Below are 27,831 nucleotides of genomic sequence, written 5' to 3'. Positions count from 1 at the left end.
GGTACGAACAGTTTATCAAAGGTGGATTACCGTGACAAATCCATTTTTGAACTAGATTTACAAATAGGCTTTACTTTAAACGACTTTATAGCAAAACGTTGTTGAAGATCTTTTACATGTTTTGTAGTGGATTAGTAATATCAGTGCATGATGCTTCTCACAAGAACGAGGTTATGAGTATTCAATTATACTACAATTTAAGGAACAGTGATGACAAATCCCGCAACAAAAACGCCTAACCTATAACAGTTTACTTACCCCATTTATCGGAATGTAGTGATGATTTCAAGTCGAAAACTCCGTGGTTGTTGTTAGTACTTTATGTCCTACATCAATTTTTCGGAAAATGTTTCTAAAATAATAACCCCAGAATAAGATCGCGCTCATCAATACCCGATAAAAAAGTACAGCTCTAGTTTTCTTAGGTGGTAAATGAATAATTACGAAAAAAAAGATAGTATTAAATCATACTGGTAGGAGCTACCCGGGAATCGAACCCGGGACCTCGCCCAGACGTCGTTTAGTCAAAACTTTGGCATTTTACAACCCCAAGGACGGATCATACCACTAGACCAGCAGCTCAATTATCCAAAAAATGTCATGCCAAAATAAACAGTCTCGTACAGCTTTGCTCCAACTCGACCGAGGCTTGAATGAGTTTAGAGCCAAAAGTTGTCTTGATGGGCGACCAGAGATAGGTACAACCTGACCAATTTTTTCATATCTGCTGCGCAAAAATAAGATAAGAAATTTTCAAAAACTTGAAAACTTCATAAGTAGCACTTGAATGATCTTACTACGACCTCGAACCTTCATTACACCATCCCTTTTTCGAAGATGTTATTACTCAACGGTGAATGATATTGCTCTACCTAAGACCAGAAATATTGGAATAATAGCACATATAGATGCAGGTAAAACTACAACTACAGAACGTATGATATATTATAGTGGTAGATCAAAAAGAATAGGAAATGTTGATGAAGGAGATACTATTACAGATTATTTGCCATCAGAAAAAGAAAGAGGAATAACAATTCAACTGGCAGCTATAACAATTCCATGGAATGAAAATAAAATTAATATAATTGATACACCAGGACATGCTGATTTTACATTTGAAGTTATAAGATCATTAAGAGTTTTAGATGGTGCAATAACTATATTAGATGCAGTTGCTGGAGTTGAAGCCCAAACTGAAAAAGTATGGAAACAATCAAGTAATTTAAATTTACCAAGAATAATATATGTAAATAAAATGGATAGACCAGGAGCTGGATTTAGTAGAACCGTTAAAGAAGTTATAACTAAATTAGAAACAAGAGTTGTTTTATGTAATTTACCATATTTTGAAATTTCTAATGATCAAGAGATTGAATTTAAAGGAGTAATTGATATAATTCATGGAAAATTATTAAAATGGAAAGATGATAGTGATGGGAAAAGTATTGAAGTTGAATCATTAACTCCAGATCAATTTGAAATGTTTTCAAAAGCTAGAGAATCAATGGTTGAAACATTAGGAGAATATGATGAATCAATTATTGATGCGTTTTTAGAAACTGAAGATTATAAGAAAATTGATTCAGAACTATTAGATCAAGTTATAAGAAAAGCTACAATTGATAATTTTATAACTCCTGTATTTTGTGGATCATCTTTTAGAAATATTGGAGTTCAACCGTTAATGGATGGAATTGTGAAATATTTACCTTCTCCTTTACAATCTTCAATACCAGAGATTAAAAGTAAGAATAAACAAATAGCCAAAAAAATGGATTCAAAAGGATTAATATTCAACAATGATCATAATCTTACCATAGGTCTCACATTCAAAGTTATGACTCACGCAACTCGAGGACCAATGGCTTTTGTTAGAGTTTATAGTGGTAAATTATCAGCTTCATCTAATATTGTAAATACAAGAACTGGTAAAAAATTATTAATCAGAAAATTATTAATTATGCATGGTGATTCACCAGAAGAAGTTAAAAATGTAGGAGCAGGAAATATTGCTGTTATACCTGGTTATGATACAGAATTTCGTACCGGTGATACTATAGTTGCAACGAATAAAAAATCAATAGGTGCATTAGAATCAAGTTTAAAACTTATGCCTATTGATATACCACCACCTTTATTTACATCATCAATTGAACCACATACTGCTGGTGATGAAGCACATATGAAAAAATGTTTAGATATTTTAATTCGTGAAGATCCTTCTTTAAAAGTACATGTTGATGAAGAAATGGGACAAACTGTTTTAAGTGGTATGGGAGAATTACATTTAGATATTGTTCGAGATAGATTAATAAATGATATGAAAGCAAAAGCAAATTTAAGAGAAGTTGCTGTAGCTTTTAAAGAATCATTTATAAAACCACCAACTAAAATTGTTAATGAAGGTTTAGAAATTACTGTTAGTCACGTTGAAAATTGTCGTGAATATGAAAATGTTGATGGTGCACATATTTATGAAGATGAAAATAATGTTATAATATTATCAGATTCTGCTGCTTCTGAATTTGTAAAAGAATGTTTATCGGAAAGACGATGGAAATGTCCTAAATCAATAGAAGATTTAAAAGAAGCTATAATTAATGGTTGTTTAACTTCACTTCAAATGGGTGGTCCAAATTTAGGTTTAACTATAAATTCAACTCTAATTCAAATTGATAAATGGGATGCTGCTGTAGATAAATCTGAAGATTTGATTCCAACATTAATGCAAGCAGGTAGAACATCTATTCAACAATTAAAAAATGATTCTAATTTTGCTATATTTGAACCAATTATGGAAACAAAAGTTCATGTTAATTCAGCAGATTTAGGTGAAGTATCACATGATTTAACTCAAAGATGTCATGCAGTAATAATATCAGTTGAAGATGAATCTAATCAAAATATTGAAATTGCTAATTGGTCAATTGAAGAATCTGAAAAAATTTATTTACCACCTGATTATACTTTATCATCAACTAAAAAAAGAGATCTTTCAAATAAAAAAATTATTATAGCTGAAACACCATTAAAAGAAATGATAGGTTATTTATCTAAATTAAGAGCTTTAACTCAAGGTAGAGCAACATTTGATATGAATTTTATAGGAATGAAACGAGTTGTTGGAACAAGAATTGATTCAATAACTAAATCTACATAATAAATTTTTACTGTATATAGAACTAGCACAAAATAAATAAATTTGTAAATAGAGATTTGAAAAAAAATATCTTGAAACACAAACAAACAATTAACCAAATACAAATCCATATCTAATGCAAGATTATATAGATAGAGCACCATTATCACTAGATAAAGATAGAGTTACATGTTTATTATTAATAAACACTCATTTAATTAAAAAATGTAGTGGGATGTATAATAATATGTTAAGTAATCCACAATTTATGCAACAAATGTCAAATGAAAATAGATTTAATGTAACTCAATCTTATACAAACGCTTTGAAAAGATTACAATGTAATTTAGCTACTTTACATTATTTGAATGAGAAATATCATGGAAATCAACCTTTAATCAAAGCTATATATCCTACAATTGTTGTTGCTCCTCCTGATATGCCTGAATTAAATCCATTATATGGAAAATTACAAGAATTATATGGTGATGCTATGCAACATTTAAAAATGAGAATGGAAGAAATGAAAAGGCAACAACAACAACAGATGTTTCAGCAACAACAACAACAGCAGCAGCAGCAGCAGCCAATGCAACCTATGCAGCAGCAACAACAACCTCAGCATCATAATCAGCAACAACAACAACAACAACAACAACAGAGACCACCATCACAACAACAACAGCAGCAACCACAACAAAATCTACAACAACAGCATCCTCAACAACAAAATCTACAACCCCAACATCAACATCTCCAATCTCAACCATCATCTCAACCTCCATCTCAACCACCTTCTCAACCACAATCTCTGCATTTACCACAACCTTCAACACAACCACTTGATGATTTAATGCTTACTGGTAATGACTCAACATTCAATTCGTCACAAACTCCAATGAATGATTTTCAGAATAATGGATTTGGAAATAATAATGGTAATAATTCTAGTGGAAATACTGGTGGAAATGGAAATAATAATAATAATTTTAATCCAATTACAACTTTATCACCTCAACAAATTTTACAACAAGCAAATGAAAGAAATACACCTTTAAATACTAATGATTTTGGTGGAATGTTTTAACATTAAGAAGAAGAAGCTCGATATGTCATTAATTAGTGTTTTCGGATTTTGAATCATTTTCCAATTCTCCTTGTTACTTGAGATGATAAAGAATTTGATCCTTCATATCAATTGTACGTGTCGAAAAGGGTCAAATTTTGGATGAATATAATTATTTTTTGGTCTTTTAGGTAGCATAATGTTGTATTGACACCAGCTTCAAAAAACTGAATCTTGAAAAAACTGAATCTTGAATTAAGAATACAAACAACATATATGTTTCAAGAATAATAATTTGTCTGATTAGAGTAATAATAGATAGATATCTTAATGTAATAATATTAATAAAATCTTTACGGTATTAATAATACAATTCATTTCTAATTTAATCTAAATTATAACCTAAATCATTATTTAAAATATCAGAGTAACCATTAGATGAACTAGAATTCAAATTTGTAGTATGATCAATATTATTAAAAAAAAATTGTTGTTTCTCATCATCAATTTGAGATTCATTATTATTATAAAAATTTAACCAACCTGCTTCATTTGAAATTTCATTCCATAATTTTGTTTCTTCATCTAAAAATGTTAAACCTTCTATATTTGTTAAATCTGGATTGTTATAAAATTCTGTATTTTGTAAATCTATTATTGTTAATGGATTTTGTTGTTGGTGAGTTTGATCTTGATTTTCGTTAGTTAGATGGTGCTGATCTTGATGTTGATCGTGTTGTGGTGGTGCTTCCTGTTGTTGTTGATTATCATGATGTTGATGATTATGATCATTACCTTGTTCTTGTGACAAACCCACATCAATATATTCTTCATCATGTTTTTTTAACAAATCAATCATCACACCATTAAAATCTAAAACTTTAATTAATTTCAATAATTGAGCTCTTCTTAAAGCAGCAGGATAATTACCTAATCTTTTCATCTTGGTAAATAAAATTAAAGCATGATCTAAATGTAATTTTGTTGCATCATGAACACCAAATGATGAATTAAATAAAATTAAAGTTAATGCAGATGTGAAAAGATATTCTCTATCCATCCAACCAAAAAGGGCAACCATATTATCTGGTACTAATGACCAAATAGATTTTATTGTATTTATTGATGCTTGAAATGAAGAATTTAATAAACTTAAAATATTTTTTGAATATTTTGTTAAATCAATATATTTATTTTCATTTTCTTCACTTGTGTTCAGATTTAATTCTTTAAATTTTTTTGAAGCAAAATGAAATAATAAAGGTCTTACAGCTAAATTTATACCTTGAAAATATTCAGTCATTAAATTTACAATTAATCTTGAAACTTTTGGTTCATCAATTGAATAATCAACATTAAGATAATTTGGTAATGAGTTCTTCCACAAGATTAATCTTTGAACTAAATCTGAAACAATTGGTAAAATATTATAACTTGGTTGTTTTGTATATAATGAAGATAATATTACAGCATTAATTTGAGTAATTGTAACACAATTATTTATATAATCAGCAGGTGGGAAAATATAAAAATTTCTTACATCATTTTCATTTTTTGGATAATTTGTAAGCTCAATTTTAAAATCCATTGGTAAATCAGTTGAAACAGAATCATCAGCAAAACTTAAAGGTAATCCAGCTTTTGATGATAACATTCTTTCATACATATAAACAGTCCACCAAATTCTTCTTCTATGTTCTAATTCAAATCTATTTAAATTTTCTTTTTCTGCATCAACATGCCACCCCAAGATTAAGGAAGCTCTTAAGGCTAAACCAAAATAAAAATATGATGCTATAGTACAATCAGCAACTTGTAAATAAAAAGCATATAATAACATAACTTCAATTCCTCCATCTTTTGTTATATTATCTATTGCTCCTGAAGCAAATAATCCTGTAAAAATTTCCGAAGATTGATAAAAAAATCCTGAACCTGGTAATGTATGTTTTTCTTTTAATAATTTATTTTTTGATCTTTTCATATTTTCTAATTTTTGTCTTTTCGCATGAGTATTTGATTCTGTACCTAAATACATTTCACCTATTGCAAAAATTAAAAGAATTTTACAAAACCAAATAGTTTCCAATATAGTTTCATCTTCAATATTCTTTTTATCTTGATTGGTGGTGGTATTATTTCTTCTTAAAATTTTTTTATTTTCTTCAGTTTTTCCACTATATAAATTTGACAAAAATTGTTTAATCAATCCTTCATTAAAAAAATAAAAACATCCATCATTATAATTTATAAATGTATCAACTAATAACATAGCATAAGAATATGAAGGTAATGAAAAATTCATTGACAATCCTGGTCTTGTATTTGTTTTAGTTAATGTAATTTTATAAGCATTTCCTTCTTTTTCTAATATCTTGTTTTCTTTTGGTTCATTATGTCGTATATCATTTGGTGAATTTGCTGGACTTGAATGATTTGATTTGTTCTTATTATTATTGTTGTTACTATCCGTTGAATTTGATCTTTGAGATAATAAATTGATTGAAGAATTTGGAGGTATCATATTTTGAATCTCTAAACCAAATAATGTCATTGATGATGATCCAACATAAACTTTTTCTCCAGTTCTTGATTGAATTAATCTACCATATTTATCTAATGAAGGATTTATAACTTCAACCCCAGTTTGGTTGTTACCAGTATTGTTATTACTGTTTGCTGATGATGATGAATTAGGTGGAGCAGTTGCATGAATTTGATTTAAAGGTGAAAAAGGATGATTTTGTTTAAATGATGATGATATTGATGAATCGTTTGAATTCTGGTTGTTATTATTTTCAATTTCCTTGATATTATTTCTTAAACTTGCATTTTCTTTTTTCAATCTTGCTATATCATCATGTAATCTTGATAAATATTTCATTGATATAACAATTTTTTTATCTGCTTCAATATATTCACATTTAGTTTTTGCTAATTGACATTTTTTACATGGATCACCTCCTGGACATCGTATATGACGAGTTCTACATCTTATACAAGCTAAAGTTGATCTTTTAGGTCGATTTGTTGTTGTTGTAGTTGTTGTAGATTTTTTATTGTTATTTGAAGATGATTCATTTAATGTTTGAGTTAAATGATGGGGTACATTTGGTGGTGGTGGTGGTTGTTGTTCAGTTTTAATGTTGTTTAGTTGATTGTTGGTAAAGCCATTGTCGTTAATGCTGTCATCCATTATCCTTTTGTTCCAGGATAACTGCTATTAGTGACTGATAGGATTAAAAACTCCACTTCAATTGATAAATCCACTGTAAATTTTTTTACGATAATGTTTATGTTACACAAAACACTCAAACTAAAACACCGAAAGAGGGGTTGATAAAACGCGCAATAACGCAGACTGACTTCAATCAATAGTTGCAAAAGAGTTACACCAATGAAGAAATGTAAGAAAATATGAAAAACAATCACTGAAAATTCAATCTAAACATATGGTAACTATATAAAAACTACTACTACGACTGTACTTTATTTTGATTTTATTTTTATGCGAAGGACAAACTTAACCAGTATTTCACTTTGAAACTACTGAGTACATTATTTAACTAATGGTAAAACATTTTGAGGAAATTGACCAATCATGTTTGGAACTGCATCATCATAAGAACAAATAACATAAATACCAGAACCACAAGATTTTTTAGCACAACCTAATTTTGAAGTAGATTTCCAAACTAAAGCGGTAAAATGACCAGTTGAACTTGAAAAACCAGGATTATTAAAATTATATAATTTAATTTCATCATACCATGCATCAACAGTACTTGAAGCATCTTTATAACCAACTGCTAAATTTTCACCATATGGACCACCTGAATGAACTAATCCACTGTTACAAGAATATTTATTTGCATAATCTTGAGCAAAATTATAAAGTTTTTGATCCCATTGTAAAGATGATACTCCATGTAATGATCTTTTTGAATTATGAGCATCTAATATTTCTTTTGAAAATTGTGCATCTTGAACATTACCAAAATCTGGAGATGATGATGATGATGAAGTTGTTGCTGGAACTTGAGTTGATGAAGTTGCTGGTGATGGTGGTGATTGTTTAGTTGAAGTAGGTTTTGGTGGTACTTGAGATGAAGAACCTGATGTTTTAATTTGTGTTGTTGAAGGAGTTGCAGTGGAGACTTGCTCGTTCGCAGCAACAGCATCAATTGAAGTTGATTCTGGACTTTCTTCTGGTTGTGAAACAAAAGAAGAAATTAAAGTTGTTGCAACAGATGATGCAATTGGTGGTTCAATAGCAGAAATAGATGATGCAGCAGCACTGGAGTCACCAACAGTTGAAGTTAATAAAGTAGTTGGATTAGCTTGAACTAATAAAGTTTGAGTAGTTAATGAATCACCACTTTGAATTATAATATGTTCATTATATAAATTAACAGCAATATCTTCAATATTATTGGTATCAATTAAACTTGTAAAAACAATATCTTGATTTAAAATATTAGTTGAAAATACCCAAGTTGATTGTGAAGGAGTTGGTTCTTCTTCTGCTGGTTGTTCAACTGCTTCAGTTGTAACAGGAGCAACAGTTTCTTCTCCTCCAATAGTTAAAGTTTGAAATTTAGTTACTTGTTTAGTTTGAGTAACATAAACATAATTTGTTGCAGCTAATGTTGAACTTAAACAAGACAAAATGGTAGCGATGGTTGCAATTGAAAATTTCATCTTAGGAATTCTGAAACGCGTAATTTAAATTTTTATTTAGTAATGAATGAATGAATGAATGAATGAAAGTAAAAACTTTTTTTATGAACAAGTGTAAAAATGAATGAAAGTAAGGAATGACGATAGTTGGAATATGAAAAGTATAGACTGTTGTTGGTAAGGGAGTGTGTGAAGTTAGTTGAAACTTTTTATAGTGATAATAATAAAAGATTTAAAATAAAATATAAAAAATAAAATAGAAGAATTGAATGATTATTTATATAATTATTTTCTATAGTTTTAATGACGCAACGAATTAAAAATTACTAACTAACTAATTAGCTAAACTAATAAACAATAATAATAAGAAAAAAAAGGTACGATATTGTTATTAACATTTTCCATGATTTTTACGTATCATTACTTATTTTATTGTTTCAAAAAAGTATTAAGAAAGGGGGAGAATTAAATTACAAAAACTAAATAAAACAAATAAAGTTAAAAAGTAAACAATTAACAAGAATCTTACAATAACCAACTAAAACCAAAAACATAAACTCAAATTCTTTGCTGGATTGCAAGTAATTATAGAAATAAGATTTATATCTAATTAAGCATTAGCTTGCTCTGGTTCTTTCTTGGTTCAAATTGACTTTTTCAATCGTTATTCAACGTAATACGAAAAAGTAAAAAGTAAAAAATTTTTATTATAGAACGTAATTAGCATAAAATGATCAACAAATTAAAAAAGAAGATCTAACATTGCGTTGATTTTATTTAATTTCTTAATTTTAAAGTTACACATGTCGCATAGTGTCAATTTTTAATTGGTTATTGTTATTTATTATCCTCAAATTTTCAATTTTATTTGGTGAAATAGTTGGAACATTCTCAATCATCTCATTGAACCGACTAATTTGTTTGTCCTCTTACCATTCTTGTTCAATTTTATGAGAAAGATGTTATTATGAAACATTCCATCATGTACATTTTTCAAGTTCAAAACACGAATATATGAAAAAAATGCCTTGGGCTAGGTAAAAATGCAGAAGTAAGTCAGGTTCTAGCCATTCCCCCTCTTTACAGATAAGTATAGGTTTAGAGCTAGAAATTAGCAGATGAGTACCCCTAAAGAATATTATAACTGAAGAATGATAGCTAAACAAAATCTAGATCTCTTCATTTAATTGTTTCAAATGTGAATTAAAATTGTACCATTTTTTTTAATGTACAAAGTAACCCTCCGTTATCATGTTAAAAATCGTTTAATTTACACGAAATATTATAATTTATTATAAATTCCATAAAACCCATCAAAAATGCTGTAACCAAGAGTATCAATGAGTTATGAGAAAGGGGGTAACTATTACTTCATAATAATATGCTATCTTTAATCAACTGATTTTATGTGAATCAATACAGAATGGTAGTTAATTCATTTTCCATTTTTGACGAGAATTTGTTACGAAATGTTTCAAATATTAATTTTCTATGTAAAGTTTTGCAGACTTCTAACCAACGCAAATGACTCGACCGAGAGAATGAATCTTTATAAGCATATTCTTCCGGTTTAATACTAGTATTTTTAAGTAAGTTAGATTTCAACTCATACTGAATGTGTAATTGGGAATGGGTTAATTAATTTGACGATACTAGAGAAAATAATAAAAATAAAAACTTACACAAAGTTAGAGATCAGTTTCATAATTTTTCGTTACAAAGTTGAATTGAAATAGTTTATGGAACTTAAAAGTATTATTAGGCAAAGAGACTGGAGATTTAGTTCTAACTCGTCAATGTACATACCTTGTAGAGAGTGACCAGAATTGTCAGATATTTCTGTGCCGTCCCATAAGGTAGTTAGAAAAATCAGAAAAGTTTTAGATGCTATAATATACCATTTCATGTATAGACTATATATATTTTGTATGCTTTTTTCTTTTTTCAAAAACTCCTTGTATTCTTCCGGTGATTAGTATGTGATTTTTTGAAAGAAGAATGCAGATCTTCTTCCTCTGAGTTTGGAATGTTTCTTCAAAACTCAAATTTTCATTTTAAATTCCTGTTTCTATCGTTAATCTAAATAAAATCTCCAACTTTCAAACTCTATTACCAAAGCTTATATCTATTCGGAGCATTGACAAGTGTTGTTCTTTTGATGTTGTGAACAGTAGTTGTGAACCTATTTGATTTTAGTACAAATTCTGACACTAATTATAGGTGAGACACTCAATCAACTAAACTTCAATTTAAAACTATCTCCGTCCTTTCCAGCCTTATTTTAAACTCTTTTATTTTATCAGTAACTTGAGTTGAGGTTTGCAATTCAATTTATGGATAAAATCAAAACGTTAAGACACAATTCAACAGACGAAAATAGGTTTAAGTCGAAGTCTTTTGATTTACGTATCACTGGTAATCTAATTAAGCTAATTCATTATGAAGACCAGTACATATTTTTCGCATAAGTTGCTTTTGCTAATTTTCTAAGGATTTACCTGTTTAGCGTTTTATGGTGAGTGTTTATCAGTTTGAAATTTTCGAACACATTGGCAATTGAGGTTTCCTGATCCATATGCTTAGTTTCATAAACAGCTTGTTATTTGAATTAATAAAAATAATTCCACACAGTGTAAAATAGGTATTATAAAATTTGAATTATTAAGGATTCGAGATTAATAATATGATTGATGTTGATGAGCTCCCTAAATACCCCAGAAGTTGAATCTGTATCTTCAATAACACAAACTTCATTTTAAATATTTGTGATGTTATGATGTTACGACTTTTTTTTTTTTCAAAATCTAATTATTTATTAAATAAGTAGTCTAGTTTTGACATTGTTGGAACCTCTAATTATGCTGACATTGTAAGTGACGATATAAATACAAACAAATTTTTTGTTCCATCTTCCATGTGTATAACAAACTTTCAATGATGAAGAAAACTTCTTGTGAAAACAGAATGACAAACTTCATCAAAATAAACATTCTAATACCATTGCAACCTTATTTTCTTTTTTCTTTGAGCAAACGGGTGAACATACTGTCAAAAAGAACAGTTCCAGGAACAATTCGTGTACTGATGATTTGATTTTCTTCAAACCTGACCAAAGCTTCATGAGTAGCAGCCATTACATACAAATGAATCATCAAAATCTCGAAACATGCCTGGCTCTGCAGTTTCTGACAAACTATTCACCTATTTACTCAAATTCTTTTATTTGATACTTATATTGATCTGCCATGAGGTTATTCCAATCTGAGAATGGAGAAGCTGGATCAATGAAACACTGTGGCATGATCGGGATTATAAAAACCAAATTATTGAACCTTAAGATAATGATTCAATGTTGTTGATATGATTAAAGTTTGTTGGCTCTATCAATACAGTTGGTATGAACATCATGCCAGTCTCCTTCGGACATCAAATAATGATAAAATAAGAAAGTGTCAAATCCTAACCGTATCAAAGCATAATTTTTGATAATTTCAGGAAAAGAATAAAAATTGTGTTGATTAATGAAAACTTTTTTCTGTATAAAAATTGAAGATTTCAAAATCTACGATGCTACCAGTTTAACCAATTTTCAATTAAACTTCCATAAAAGGATTAAATATAAACAATAGAATCTTTAGATCTACAAACTTACAAACCTTACAAAATATGGCATATCTTTTTATATTTCTTTACCTTCACATCTGTACAATTGAAGGCAATTGATAATTTACAGAAATAGCTATTCAAAAATGTCTCATAAACAATCAATGAGATCAAGGTCTTCATTGAGTAATACTAATTCCTCATCAAATATATCAACACCAATTAGAGCTAATTCTACTATAAATAATAATATTAATTCAACTAATACATCAACAATGAGATCAAGTTTTAGACCTCCTTCAAGACCAACAATTATACGTTCATCATCACCTATTCAACAACAACATCACCAACAACAAACTCGTTCAAGACCGAGTTCATCTTTAGCTAATAGTAGACCTGGTACACCAATAAATTCAAGTAATAATTATATAAATCGTCAAGAACCATATACTGGTACAATTTCTGTATCAATTCGTCCAAATCCTCAAACTTATCAACAAAACCAATCACAACAACAACAACAAAATTGGAATATTGATCCTTTTAATAATATAATATCAAATACTTTAGATGGTACGAATTTTATATTTGATAAAGTATTTCCAGCAAATGATATAAATTTAAATAATAATTATCAAGTTTATAAAAGAACTTGTAAACCAATAATTGATAAATTTTTAAATGAAGGATATAATGGTACTGTATTTGCTTATGGTATGACAGGATCAGGTAAAACTTATAGTATGAAAGGTGATGAAAATGAATTAGGATTTATTGAATTATCTATAAATGAAATATTTGCAAAAATTAATAAGGAATCAAGTGACTTAATAAAATTTCAAATTAATTTATCATATCTTGAAATATATAATGAGAAGATTATTGATTTGCTCAGTAGTAGCAGTAGTACCAACAATAATAATAATCTACCTATGACTGATTTAAAAATACGAGATGATCCGGAATTTGGTATAAAAGTTGTTGGTTTGAATACCCCCTTAATAACTTCAAAAGATCAAATATTATCGTTAATTAGAAAAGGTGATTTAAATAGAAAAACAAGTGCAACTGATTTTAATTCAAGGTCTTCAAGATCTCATTCAATTTTACAAATAAGATTAAAAACTATAAATACTTTAACAAATAATGAAATATTATCAACTTTATCATTATGTGATTTAGCTGGTTCTGAAAGAGCTTCTTCAAGTTTAGAAAGGAGAAAAGAAGGTTCATATATTAATAAATCTTTATTAGCATTAAGTAATGTTATAAATAGATTATCATCATCTTCAATGGCAAATTCTTCAACAACTTCATTAGCATCAATGACAAATAATGGAATGGTTGATAATCATATTAGTTATAGAGATTCAAAATTAACTAGATTATTACAACCTGCTCTAAGTGGTAAAAGTTTAGTACTGATTTTATGTACGATTCATATGGGATCGAATTTAAACTCAAATAACAATAATAATTATAATTCAAATCAATCAGTTTCAGAAACTTATAAAACTTTAAGATTTGCAGCAAGAGCTAAAAATATTGTTATAAATGTTGAAAAAAATAATTTTAAAAATATAGAAACAAATGATTTAGAAGCTATAAAATTAATTCAAGATTTAAATCAAACAATTGAAGAACAAAAGAAAGAAATATTTATATTAAAATCATCATCATCTGCAAATTTTATGAATAATAGTAGTATTAATGAATTTGAATCAAATACATTATCTTCAAATATAATAGAACAAGAATTAAAATCAGAAAATAAAATTTTAATTGAAAAATTAAATCATTTAAATAAACTTGTAGATTTACAAAATACTGAAACTATAATAATAAAAGATAATATGATTAATGATATATTAGGTTGTAATTTAGATAATAATACTCAATTAATAATGACAAATATTGAAGAATTTTATAAAAGAATAAATCATGAAATTAATGAATATAAAAATTATATAAAAAATTTAGAATCTCAATTGAAAATTGTTTATCAACAAAATTCATCACTACCACAACACCATCAACAATCTCAATCACAATCTGAAGATGAATTAATGGAAGTCTTGAAAGAACAAGAAGAAGAAATTATACAATTAAAAAATCAAATACAAGATAAAGATCATATAATAAAATCATTTACAAAAACAACAAAATTTAGAAAATTAATTGATTCAAATACAAATAAAAATAAAAATGATTTAACTCCCAAAAATCAAAATTTATTATCAAAAAGTAATTATAGTCTAATGGATCAAGATTATAAACGATATTCTACAACAGTATCAAGAGATTCAAATTTTAGTAAAGGTACAGATGAAATAGATGATGATAAAGAAAATGAACCTGAAATTTTCAAATTAACCACCAATAGTGATAATAATAGAGATTTACTTATAACTCCCAAAAAACCAAGAGCAAGTTTTGATATTTTACAAAGTTTATAGTGATTGTATTAGTACTTAGATATAATTGTAACAATACCCCTTAAGGACCGTTAACTTTTTGAATATTGTAATCTTGAAATTTTTACTTCTTCTTTTGGCTTAGTAAAGTACCATCTTTCAATGGGTGACAATATGAATTTAGATATAAGAATCTTTTTGAAAGTGACGGCGTCAATATGACAGAAACTAAAGATGTTCGACATCAAGAAGTAATAAATATCTGGTAGTTCCTTTTTGGTGTCCGAATTTATTCTATTTCTTTTGAATATGTACCACTTAATTCTATTGCATGCTTTGAATTTGTAAGTTTCAGTAGTTTAAATTGTTCCCTTACTTCCCAGTGTTTCAAGTCTACCATCACCAAGCAGTAAATCCTATGAAAATTGAAATGATCTTCTTTCTAATACTTTTGCAAATAGACCAGTAATAATTTGCTTCATATATTTTATTTCCATTAGAATCTGTTCAATAAATTGTTGTCCATAGTCGTCATTGTTATTATTATCAATGTATTAGTATCTATTACGTCTCGGTTTTCCAACCCTAAAATTACCTCTACCTCTAAACCCTCGATTTCTTCCTCTATAACCAGTTCCCGATCTAAAATTTCCATCATGTCTTTGCTCAAAATTAAATCTGTCATTTCTAGTTTGTCTAAAATTACCTCTAGTTGTACCACTTCCACCGCTTCTGTTACGAAACTTTCTATTTCTAGATAATTCATATTCTTCTTTAAGCCTCTTAGCTTCTTTTTCTTCTTTCTTTTGAATTGCCAAGACTGAATTTTTGACAATTGTTGATGTGTCAGATGGAAAATTGGGATGAGTATGCAATCTGTATTCAAATTCGCCCACAGATGGAAGTTTGTATTCCAAGCCCTTTTCACAGTGTTCAATAAACTCCTTAAATAATTCCAAAATAATTTGAGCTACTATTCTCTTGAGGTTTCCCCATTCTCTATATCCAATAAAATATATAATTAACATGGGATATTTGTATAAAAATTGATCTAATTTATTATAAATGTGATATCCAAATCCTTGAAGTAGACTCAAAGTTTCCATGTGAGAATCTGCCGATTTGTTCTCATAAAAAGGTTTTGTTAACTCTTCCAATTTTTTTAATATCTTTGTTGAATTGAGTTTTGAAAATAAAGATTGTATGTATTTGAATGCATCACCCGTAGTTAAAATCTCCTTATGTGGGTAAAATCTCTGAAGCATCATCAGTGGAATTATATTTTCGTTGATTAACCGTTGAGAAAATAATTCGTCTAATAATTCACAAGCTATCCTCATAAATTCAGCTTTGTTTTCTCCAGGTGGGACCCTAATACCTCTGATTTTAAGAGTTTCAAAATCTAATTCATCACTATTGGATGTAAAATATTTTTCAATCCCATCAAAACCCTCAAAAATGGGGAAGAATTCAGTCATAAATTCTAAAGTATTGTCATCTGTTAATCTGGGTAACTTGTCAAAATTTGTAACCATCGAAAATTGAGTCATAACCTCATGTCTCCAAGCGAAATAATTTTCGACATTATTGATTCGGTAGTGGGAGGACATGATGTTGGTGTTGTTGTTGTACCAATTATTTTTGTTGAAGTCAAAAAAAAGCTTTTGGTGAATTTGCTAGTTGTTCAAATTTGAGTTGTCTGATATCTGTAGGTAGCTCTAATGATAGTCTCACGATCCGGGTATCGTTGACGATGATATTTGCTGGATAATTGATTCTTGAATTTAAGTCGACAGCAATATAATAAAGATGAGAGATACATTCAAATTAAGCGAGTTTAGTGTTAAGGGGTAAATAGAGCTAGGTTAAGGGGTAAATACAATTGCAACAATAAAAATTCACAATGTTAAGTATCAAATCTACTTTTTAATAATATATTACCGGTAAATTCTTCTCAAATATTATTTTAAGATTATATTGTTTGAATAAAATCATGAAGACAGACGAAACGTGTATTCATTTTAAAACGTCACATGTTTTGATCACTCAAACAATTAAAATCTCTTGGTATTTGGCAATCTAATGAACAACTGTTGGAATCAATATAAATATTCAGAAAGATCACTAACTCAATTTAAAAATTGATTCATTTCGTCTTTGATTAAACTGATTCAAAATGAGTTGTGATACCTCAGATTTTAACATTCGGTTTGATTGTGGAAAATATACTTATATATCTGAAAATTTAAATCAAAGTACATTAGAAGGAATTTATGCATGTGGTCAAAATAAATTAAGATTAAATTCTGGTTCTGTTAGTAATTTTAGGTTTAATGATAGATTTGGGTTAATAGTATTGGTCTTTGTATTAAGCTTTATACTTGTTCAAAATTAGAGTTTTAGAGTTGATTGTTTTGAATCAGCAAAATGAGTACTGGCAATGAATATATACATTTTCTTTTTACAATTTCTATTTACATTGTAGTTTCCATTTTATTTACATCTATTAAATCATAAATTTCCTTTTGTAATTTCGTAAGTTTGTTATCAACTGATTCATCCTCTTTCGACTTTTTACCTAATGACATTAATTTTTTTAATCCACTTTTTATAGTTTGATTTGATTCATCTAAATTTTCAACTTCATTATATAATTTCATTAAAATATTTATATTTGTTTCTATTGAACCAACATAATTTATATCATCTCCCTTTTCAATCATAGCTTTAGGTTTATAATATCTAATACTAGCTTTTATCAATAATTTATTTAAATGAATTTTTTGTTCTAAAGTTTCAACTTGTAACCAATTTGCAAAATTTATTGTATCATTAATTTTATTCATAAAGTTATAAAAATCAATTGGTATAAATGATGTTTTAGATTTTTTTAAATGAGCAAAATAAACATTTGTAAAAGTTTGTAAATTTTTTAATAGTTCATTTAATTGATTGAATGTTAAATGAGGTTTTGTACTATATGTTGTCTTCTTGTTGGAATCATTATAATAATGAATATCTTTAAAAAAAGTTGAATACATATTCTCTATATGATCTTGTTTAATGTCAATACTATCTACTTTATATCTTGCAAATACTAATGCAGTAAACATTTCCATAATAATATTAGTTCTAGTTGAACCATTTAATCTTCCATTTTCTCCAACTTTATATATAAAAGAATTAAACATTGCATCATCAATTATTGATGGAATTCTACCATTTTGATGCAGACGAACATTTTTAATTTTATCAAGAAAATTATCTAATACATTATGTCTTTTCAAATCAGCTGGATAAATTCTTAAACCACCCCATTGAATTAATGAAAACCAAAAAGCTTCAACATATTGTTTAAATTTCCCAATATTAATTAAACTATCAAATGTTTGATTTAATAAAAATTTATTTACTGAATATTGTAATTCTTCTAATCTCTTTTTTTCAATTTTTAATTTCTTTTTAGTATTTGATTTTTCAACAAAATTTAAATCACGTTTAAAATCAATTAATGGTTCTGGTGTTTTCTTGAATTTATCAAGATAATTCATGTATACTGATGGATTAATATCATTGTCCAATTCATTGATCACATTTTTTGGTATTAAATCATCAATTTTATCAACATAGGTTAATTTAGGTTTATTTTTTAACCCATTTAAAGCTAATTTAATCCTTAAATCTGTATGATTTTGAACTTTTTGTGAAGCCTTGATAAGTTCATCTGCATTTCCATCATTTTTTTCTAAAAATTGTAAAATTAATTCAATTTCTGGTGAAACTGTTCTTAATACTTTTAATGCTCTTTCATTATATAAATAATGTGAACCACCTTTTAAATCAACACCTGTTCCTGATTCACGACTACATAGACTACTGATACATGTAGCTATTAGTGGCATATCAATATGAATTCTAGTCTTGAGCCAACTAGCTATCAATTTTTTGTTTTCTTCAGGATCTGAAGTTTCCTTAGGTGGCATTGCTAATGATTTTACTTTTAAAAAAATTGCTTCTGCTGTTTTTATATGACCTGCTTCAAGATCTAATAATTTAACAATACGTTCATGTGATGATAAAGTATTATCCTCCAAAATTTTATTTTTTTCAAAATCAGTATATTTTTTAACACCATGCAACAAAATTGTAAAAGTTTGTGAATCAGGTATGATTCCCTTTATATTTAACTTTTTATCTTCCATTAATTCATCAAAAAATCCCCAAGCTTTTGCTTGTCTATGATTAAAATTTTTAACCAATATACTTAGACAAGCATTAAAAATTGATGTAGTTAAATTTTTATTTTTATGATCTTGTATAATTTCTCTTCCATTTTTAAAAGTTTCAATCATTCTATCACTCATTTCATTACTAACTTTACCCCATGAACTTGTTTTTGAAACTCCATCAAATAATCTTAAATATGTATATCCATCACTTGCAATTCCATAATTTCTTCTTTCATTAAATACTTTAATTCCATTTTTTTGATCGTTTCTATCAAAAAACCATTCCATTATAGTATTCATTCCAACTACCGCATGTCTTTTATCACTTATTCGACATAAATATAACGCTCGTTGAGCTTCTTGATCATATGCTAATAAATCAACTACATTTTTAGTTATAAAATAAGGATCTTTTAATTGTTTTTCATTAGTTCCCAATAAAGTCAATGCTAATGTTCTATTAACTTGTCTTTTATTTGCATCTTTTATTCTCATTACATTTTCAAATATAACTTTTGATTGTTCATTACGAAATTTTAAATCATTAAATCGTAGAGTACTTACACTGAACGGTTTCCCCTGCCTATCTTGAAACATAACAGAATCATAAGTTCTCTTTAGGTTACCTAAAGCTCTACGTAATGTACTTTCTTCTCTTGAAGATTTTTGAACTCTTTCAACTAATCTTTTATTATATCTTATCATTTCTCCATTATTTTGCATTATATCATTTAATTTCTTCCGTATATGAATTTTAATTCTTGCTTCACTAGTTTGATCTCTAGGAATATGTAGTAGTTCAGTGATCTTTTTGATATTCTCTTTCTTTGGTTTCTTCATGATCAGAGTATGATTTGGTGTGTTTGAACTGAATTGGTCTAAGCTTAGAGAGATGCGTGTCGCGATATTTTTCAATTTTTTTGAATCAAACAAAAACAAAAGTCAGTTTCAAAATAATCAAGTGTTTCAATACACACGCGATAAGTATCAATGAGTAAGAATAATGGAAACAATGGTACGGGGGTTACAGAACCATCTCAAAATGAAGGAAGTAGAAGAATTATTTACGATGACAAGTTTCAAAAGGAAAATTGGAAAAATCTACTGAAATCAATCAATAAACTAATACATGATTTTTGGATTTTTAATGTTAAAACCACAATTTTTCGTCTTTGGAAATTAAACATTGTTAGAGGTCGAGGGTTACTAGTAAGATCAATAATGAAAAAACAACTTCAAAAACCAAAAGAGACATATTTATACTCAGCTTTAATTAGTAAAATCAATTCACATATTCCAAAAATTGGAAAATTAATTATAAATAGACTCGTATTACAATTCAAATCAGGGTATATAACAAATAATTATAAATTATGTTTATCATCAGTAACATTTATTGGTTATTTGACTTTAAATGAAGTTGTAAGTCACGTTTTAGTGTTACAAATCATACAATTATTACTAGAAAAACCTACAAATTCAAGTATTAATTTATCAATTGAATTGTTGAAAATAACAGGAGAATTCTTAATTGAAAATTCAAATGCCGCAACTGTTATGATATTAAATAGATATAGAGATTTATTACAAGAAGATGAAAATTTAGATAATAAAACAAAAACTGCAATCAAAAATATATTAAGACAAGGGCAATCTAATTTTAGATCTAATCCTCCAGATATAATAAATATAGTTGATAACTGGGATAAAGAAACTCACTTAATTGATATATCGGCTGATTTGAAATCTCGAGATTATTTGAATTTATATACTTTTGATGAGAAATTTAAAATTCATGAAAAAGAATATAAGGAATTAAGACGAGATATTTTGGAAGAAGAAAATGATGATACCACAACCTCAGGAAGTGATTCGGATTCCTCAGATAGTGATTCTGATTCCTCAGAAAGTGAAGAGAAAAACCAAATAATCCAATCTAAACCCCAGCATGATGAGGAAAACCAAATACTCCGGTCTGAACCCGAGCCAGTGCCCGAGTCAGTGCCCGAACCAGTTGTGTCAGATTTAAGTCAATCTGAACTATTAAAATTTCAAAAAGAAGTATATTTAACAATAATGTCATCAATGTCATCAGATGAAGCAGTATTTAAATTATTAAAATTAAAATTTAAAGAATCAAATTTGAATTCAGAAGATAGTAAAATTTTGTCAGATATGATTATAAAATGTTGTTCACAAGAAAAAACATATTCAAAATATTATGGAATTATAGGTGAAAAATTATGTTTTAAAAATAGAAAATGGGAAAATAATTTTATTGAATTATTTAAAGATTATTATAATAAAATTGAAAATTTTGAAACAAATCAATTAAGAAATTTAGGAAAATTTTTTGGTCATTTATTTTCATGTAAAGCTTTAAACTTGGGTAATTCATGGAATGAAATTAAAATTACGGAGCAAGATACAAATCCTGTAAAAAGAATATTATTGAAATTTATTTTTCAAGAAATGGTTGAAGAAATGAGTATAAATGATTTAAAAAAAATGGTTCTATTGGATAAAAATTTAAAACCTTTTATTAATGGAGTTTTTCCAGTTGTTAATATTAAACTTGAAGATATTGAAAATGTAAGATTTTCAATTAACTTTTTTACAGCTATTGGATTAGGTGTATTGACTGAAGAAATGAGGGACGTCCTAACAGGCTTGGAAGAAATGTTAGATAGAGGTAGAAGTAGAAGTGGGAGTTCATCAAGAAGTAGACTGGGATCAAGTTATTCAAGAAGTAATAGTAGAAGTTATTCAAGAAGTAGATCAGGTTCAAGACAATCATTTTCAAGGTCACCAAGTGAAGAAAGAGGTAGAGAACGTGAAACAAAAACTGCAAAATTCAATGAATCAAGAACTCCTTCAAGAACTCCTTCTAGAGAACCTTTAAAACGTGCAAGATCAAATTCTGAAGATTCTAGATCTAAACTTACTAAAATTTTAAACTCCTTAAATTAATTGCATACTGTTTGGTATTTAGATATAAAAAAGTAGTTTAATAATTGCTATGTTATGCTAAACAATTTCAACTCTTGATTTAATTTTAATGATGGTTCTTGTTAAATTGAATTTTCAAAACTGAAATATAACTCCGTTTTTGTGTAGTGGCTAGTAATTAATAGGAAATAGGGGGTAAATACAAACAAAAAGGGGTAAAAAAACTCTAATACCACATATTCTCTTTTTTAGTAACGAAGTAAATCAATTAATGTATACTAAAACTTGATTTATCTGAAAAATTCAATAAGATAAACTATAAAAACCTATAATGTTCATAGTTTTTGAGGTATTGAAGAATTGAAATTGAAAGTCGATGGGGTATAAAAAAAAATGAAATTTTATGATAATTAATTAATTCTTGTAATTTGATAAAAAATTTGAGCAGCAGAACCATCATTTAATAAAGTTCTTTTTGGTTGTTGAAAATTCCCATTACAATAATTATCAATAATTGAATTAAAACCAAGGGCTTTATCATTTGTTATACTTTGATAACGATTATATAATACTTGTATATTTTGATAATCTCCAAAACTTCCTGGAGTTAATTGATCATATAACCAAATAAAATTAGCTTGTGAAGTTAATTGATTAACGTATTGAGTTTGTTGTAATAACGTTATCAAATCTGCTATTCCAACAAATAATAAATGAGAATAACTTAAATTATTATTCCAAACTCCATTTGAATTTAAAAATACTGTTGATTCAAAAACAGAATTTGCTAATTTTATTGCTTTATTTAAATATAATCCATCACCTGTAAATTTTGTAAGATATGAATAAGTAGAAATTGCTGTTCCAACTGTATAAGTTAATTTTCCTCTATTTATTGACCAATCTCTACTATCAATTCCATCAAAATAAAATCCATCAGTATCAGTTAAATGAGTATCTAACCATGAAAGACAACTATTTGCAAAAGTTAATAAAGTTTTATCATTATTATATTCATAAACTCTTACTGCACTTAAAGCTGCTTCTGTTGTAGATATAGATGCAATATAATTTGCTCCAACTTCCCATGTAATACCACCTATAGTAGACCATTGAGTTTGAATTAAATGAATCAAATTTATTGCAGTTGTTAAATACTGTTGATTTGAAGTTAATTTATAAGCATCTAAAAATACCCATAAAACTTGTGAATTATCATCAGTATAAGCTTGAGATCCACCAGGAGTACTTGTAAACCAACCAGTTTGTTGATTTTGAAATTTATATAAATTATTTATAACTAATTGAGTTTTGGTGGTGTCACCTGAATTAACTATTGCTTTACCTGCAACTGCAACATTCCAAACAGAATCATAATTAAAACCAGATTGACATTGAGGATCGTACGCGTTAAATGCTTGATATTGATTATTCCAAAATAATGACCATGTAGCATTTATAGTAATTTGAAAAGCTAATTCTGGATCCCATGATGTTGAATCACGTTTTGGATTTATAGATCTTATATCTACATTTATTGGTGATGAAAATGTATAATTTAAAAATAGTAGAATTGAAATGAAAAACATATCCATTTTTGGTAAATATGTATGAATGAATGAATGAATCAATAAATGAATAATTTTAAGCTATGAATAGTAAAGCTTTTTGATCAAAGCGATAGTTGATGAAGCGAAAGCTAAATTTCTTGCAAGATAATCAACATAAAAGTAAAGACTAGTATTCTGGAAATTTGAAATAGTTATATCATTACTAAATTATTGAAATATACTCTAATATTTAAAACCATAAATTTAAATATAAAAATTTAAGAAACAATAAACATGGTGAAATATGTACAATTGATTAAGTAGTTCTTACAATAGTTCAGTATGAAAATCCTTAATATACTATAGTATAATACTTAAGCTTATTACTATGATTTATATTAAATGTGTAAATATTTATGCATTATTATGTGGGAAAAAGAAATAAACAGTGGGTAATAATTGATAGATAAAATGAAAAACGGTTATAAGTTTTGAAAAAATTGATAATTGCATATTGAACACAAAATCAAAAACTTATAAGCACACACACATATCCAAGCACATGTGAATAGCCACAAAATCAAACACACGAAAGTAAGAAATAAGCGATCACTTTCGATAATTATAGGTTTATTCGAGAAAGTAAATCTTTGTTGGATGCGTATCCTAGATAACGAGAATAGTCCACTTAAGAAGAAGAAGTACAGAGTAGAAAGCAATATACTTTCGCTTATATTGTTTGATGAAGTTCTTACTTAAACGAAAGAAAGAAAAAAACCCTTTCAATTATTACATTGTTTTGTTAAATTTTTAGTTTTTTAAAAGTTTGATGGTTTCTTTTTTCTATTTATCTATTTGCTATATTATTTTTATATTAGTGAAAGGGGTGGGGGAGGGGCAACGTTTCAAACACTAATAAAAACAAATCTATACTTTGGTTCCAAATTGCATGGTGGTTAAATTAGAGTACTATAGCCCGTCCAATTATAAGGTCTTGCTTTTAAAATTTTCAAGGCAGAGCAAGTACTTGTCACTTACTATCTCTTATTGGAATTTTGACCTACTAGCCGTGGACATCAAACTGACTTATAGTACTAAGCCAAAACTTTTATATTGTATATTTTGTTTTATTACTGTTAACAGTAAGTTGTTGAGGTAGTAAAGTGAAACGAAGTACTACTGTTGATAAAATTATTACAGTATGTTACTATAATTTTCTGATTTAGTGTAAGAACTCGTATCTCTCTTTATTTTTTAACACAAAATTAATTCTATGCCCTAATTGAGTTAATTAATTAAATACATACAGATTTTGTAACCTTAATTTACAATTTCTATACCAAAAGATAAACTGATAGTACCATACAGAAATGAGGAGACAAAGAATTTATGAAACAAATTTTAATTATGCTACGACTCTATTATAATATTGGTCTTAAAATGTTGCCGAGTTCAATATTTGTATAAGATCAAACCAGCATTTTACTATGCCCTTTCTCCATTTCTATTTTTAATAAATGGTAAATTTAGAACACTAAAATAAGCCACATCAAATTGAAGTCCTTAGACTAAACCTTAGAGTATATAGCTTTACCTAAATCCTTTTAGAAGAGACCAACACCTGTGGAATTTTATTGCCGACTTGAAACCTGAAGATAATAACTCGTTTATAAGTAAACGTAGATCCATTTAAAAAATAATAAAAATAATTCTTCGTAAACCTCTTTGATAATAATTTATTATTATCGTAATTAATTATTATTATAATTATATATTATGAACTATATAATATAATAAATATGCATTTGAATTTATAACATCTATTTGATCAACTATTGAAATAACACTATCATCAAATTTAAACCATAAATTTTGAAAATTTTTTATATAAACTATATAATGTCCTGTATTTACTGATCCAATATGACAAACAATTGAAAATAATTCAAAAAATTGATTTGATTGTTGTGTTTGCTGTTGTTGTTCTCCTTTTTGATTTTCTTTATTTGAATCTTCTTCACTTAAATATCTTGATAAATCTAAATATAAAGGAATTTCAACTGGAGTTTCAATTTTTGAACTTATATCATTTAAAATATTATGATTAAATCTTTTTAATTGAATTGACAAAATGGGTGATAAATTTTTTAATTTTAAAGTCTTTGTTGCTTTTGATTTATTTTGACAAATTTTACATTTTATCATTGAATCTAATTTTTCTTCTTGAGTGAAAAGATTTAAACAATCATATAAATTTATTTTACTTTCTGGTTGTGATTGATTCAAATGATTAATTTCTAATGATATATCTATCATTGGATCAACTGTTTCTGTTATTGATTTACATGAATTACATTTAACACAACTTTGTAATTCAAATGAAAAAGTTGAATGGGTTATACATTTACATCCTTTTGAATCTAAATTTATAATAGATCCATTTCTTGATCTTGATGTATTATGTTCATGATCAATATCCATTGAATCATTAATATCGTCTGTGTGTCCATTACTATTAGTAGCTCCATTAGTTGACCCATTACTATCACTACTACTACTCCCATTAACTTCTCCATTTTGTGTAACTTGTTTTTGTGTCACCATCACTCTTTGATAATCTTGATGAAATTCATTCAATAAAAATTGCCAAAATTCATGAGCATCTTGTTCTTGAAATCCAGCTAAAGATTTTTGTTTATACCAAGAAGTAGTTAATAAATTAGTCATTCCAAACCCTTCATTATTTGTTGTTGTAAAAAATTTTTTAAAAATTGAATCAATACTACATGTAATACATGCATTTTTTTCATTAATAATTCCATGAATTTCTTGATTTTTCAAATGATTACAATTAAAATAATGTAAATCATTATTAAAAAATTGATTTTTAATTAATGGATTATGTATAAATGTTTGTAATATGGAACTCATAAAACATGTAGCTCCTAAATTTACAAATCCTTTTAATCCTAATATTGATAATTTATTTGGATTTGTATAATTTTCATTTTGAAATTCATTATTTTCATTATCATTAACTTCATTATCGTTGTCATTGTCTTTGTCATTGTCATTGTCATTAGAATCATCATCGTCCTCATCACCATTATAATTATTAATCACTACTTTTGATCTAATTCTTTCTAATTTAGGATGATTAATATAATTATTACACTTAAAACAATATAATAATCCGTATTTCGAATCAATTGCAAACATATGTTGAGTAGCTTTGTAATGATTAAAAGAATGTAAATCACAACCAATATGAGGACATTGTAAACATATCATATTTTGTTGAAAATTTGTAATTGAACAATCACTACATTTTAAACTTTGATTTTTTTTTAATTTTAATTTATATTGATCAATTATTGAATTATTTTGTTTCAATTTGTAAGTATTTGAGTTAATTATTGGTTGTGATATTTTAACTGCTTGTTTATAAGTATCAAATACTGTTTTTGAAGCTTTTGATTTCAATACTTGATTTAAATGATTACATGATTTTAAAGAATAATAATTATCCGGTAGAATTTTTTGATGCTTATTTGAATTTTTAAATGCAATTGGTACGGATGATGACGATGATGCTGGTAATGATGTTGAATTTTCAATTTCTTCTTTTTTGATATTATTTGATGAATTTTGTAAATTCTTTTCCCGTATTGAATTGTTTATATTAGTTCCTTCATTATGCATAGTATTCTCCTTTTTAATTTTAGGTGTTGGAGTAGATTTCCTAGATGATGACATAATTTTGTTAATATTGAATTTGAAATGATGCAAAAAAATAAATGGCAATAATATTGAATAGAAATTGCAAATGCTAAATGGAATGAAACAAAAATGAACAAAGTACGATGTGAATGAAAAATGTAATAACGAAATAAAAATGCAAGTGATAATGAATGTCTTTATTGGTTTAAGTGTCTTATTTGATGAATAGTTTAGTTAGTTTAAGTAGTATTTCAATGGTAGAAGTACCTTAAATTTTGATCTTGTTCGAAATTTAATTTTTTTTTGATCTAATTTTGGATTTAACGGTATTGTGATCTAAACTTAGTATGACGCAAGTATCACTACTACTACTACTAACAACAACCTATAGGTTGCAATGTACAACAGAGTAAAGAGCAATGACTTATTGTCATGGTTGATGGATGACAGTGAAAGACAACACTGTTGAGAAATG

General features: G+C 27.2%; 10 protein-coding genes across 10 annotated transcripts; 4 read left to right on the top strand and 6 right to left on the bottom strand. All coding sequences in view use genetic code 12, as the record gives it.

The window, feature by feature from the left end:
- Positions 1-787: 787 nt before the first annotated feature.
- Positions 788-3,163, top strand: MEF2 (Mef2p; the record flags this gene model as incomplete). The annotated part of the gene is made up of 1 exon (XM_051759789.1): positions 788-3,163. One exon carries the CDS (start codon positions 788-790, stop codon positions 3,161-3,163), a length of 2,376 nt encoding a protein of 791 aa, XP_051612436.1.
- A 115-nt stretch (positions 3,164-3,278) lies between these two features.
- On the top strand, positions 3,279-4,229 carry KGF55_004841 (uncharacterized protein; the record flags this gene model as incomplete). Its single annotated transcript, XM_051759788.1, has 1 exon — positions 3,279-4,229. The coding sequence occupies one exon, from the start codon at positions 3,279-3,281 to the stop codon at positions 4,227-4,229; it is 951 nt and encodes a 316-aa protein (XP_051612435.1).
- Positions 4,230-4,593: 364 nt separating this feature from the next.
- Positions 4,594-7,404, bottom strand: PUT3 (Put3p; the record flags this gene model as incomplete). Its single annotated transcript, XM_051759787.1, has 1 exon — positions 4,594-7,404. One exon carries the CDS (start codon positions 7,402-7,404, stop codon positions 4,594-4,596), a length of 2,811 nt encoding a protein of 936 aa, XP_051612434.1.
- A 362-nt stretch (positions 7,405-7,766) lies between these two features.
- KGF55_004839 (CAP domain-containing protein) lies at positions 7,767-8,909 on the bottom strand (the record flags this gene model as incomplete). Its single annotated transcript, XM_051759786.1, has 1 exon — positions 7,767-8,909. One exon carries the CDS (start codon positions 8,907-8,909, stop codon positions 7,767-7,769), a length of 1,143 nt encoding a protein of 380 aa, XP_051612433.1.
- Positions 8,910-12,637: 3,728 nt separating this feature from the next.
- KIP2 (Kip2p) lies at positions 12,638-14,950 on the top strand (the record flags this gene model as incomplete). The annotated part of the gene is made up of 1 exon (XM_051759785.1): positions 12,638-14,950. One exon carries the CDS (start codon positions 12,638-12,640, stop codon positions 14,948-14,950), a length of 2,313 nt encoding a protein of 770 aa, XP_051612432.1.
- A 512-nt stretch (positions 14,951-15,462) lies between these two features.
- Positions 15,463-16,518, bottom strand: KGF55_004837 (uncharacterized protein; the record flags this gene model as incomplete). The annotated part of the gene is made up of 1 exon (XM_051759784.1): positions 15,463-16,518. One exon carries the CDS (start codon positions 16,516-16,518, stop codon positions 15,463-15,465), a length of 1,056 nt encoding a protein of 351 aa, XP_051612431.1.
- An 864-nt stretch (positions 16,519-17,382) lies between these two features.
- On the bottom strand, positions 17,383-19,977 carry KGF55_004836 (uncharacterized protein; the record flags this gene model as incomplete). Its single annotated transcript, XM_051759782.1, has 1 exon — positions 17,383-19,977. One exon carries the CDS (start codon positions 19,975-19,977, stop codon positions 17,383-17,385), a length of 2,595 nt encoding a protein of 864 aa, XP_051612430.1.
- Positions 19,978-20,127: 150 nt separating this feature from the next.
- CWC22 (U2-type spliceosomal complex subunit) lies at positions 20,128-22,107 on the top strand (the record flags this gene model as incomplete). Its single annotated transcript, XM_051759781.1, has 1 exon — positions 20,128-22,107. The coding sequence occupies one exon, from the start codon at positions 20,128-20,130 to the stop codon at positions 22,105-22,107; it is 1,980 nt and encodes a 659-aa protein (XP_051612429.1).
- Positions 22,108-22,496: 389 nt separating this feature from the next.
- On the bottom strand, positions 22,497-23,681 carry KGF55_004834 (uncharacterized protein; the record flags this gene model as incomplete). The annotated part of the gene is made up of 1 exon (XM_051759780.1): positions 22,497-23,681. The coding sequence occupies one exon, from the start codon at positions 23,679-23,681 to the stop codon at positions 22,497-22,499; it is 1,185 nt and encodes a 394-aa protein (XP_051612428.1).
- A 1,722-nt stretch (positions 23,682-25,403) lies between these two features.
- Positions 25,404-27,392, bottom strand: KGF55_004833 (ubiquitin-specific protease; the record flags this gene model as incomplete). Its single annotated transcript, XM_051759779.1, has 1 exon — positions 25,404-27,392. The coding sequence occupies one exon, from the start codon at positions 27,390-27,392 to the stop codon at positions 25,404-25,406; it is 1,989 nt and encodes a 662-aa protein (XP_051612427.1).
- Between the last annotated feature and the right edge of the window lie 439 nt (positions 27,393-27,831).

The sequence above is a fragment of the Candida pseudojiufengensis genome, assembly GCF_024610245.1.
Source record: "Candida pseudojiufengensis strain CBS 10847 chromosome Unknown scaffold11, whole genome shotgun sequence".
Classification (NCBI taxonomy): domain Eukaryota; kingdom Fungi; phylum Ascomycota; class Pichiomycetes; order Serinales; family Debaryomycetaceae; genus Lodderomyces; species Lodderomyces pseudojiufengensis.
Note: the sequence above shows the minus strand (reverse complement) of the source record. Positions and strands in the feature narration are given on the sequence as shown.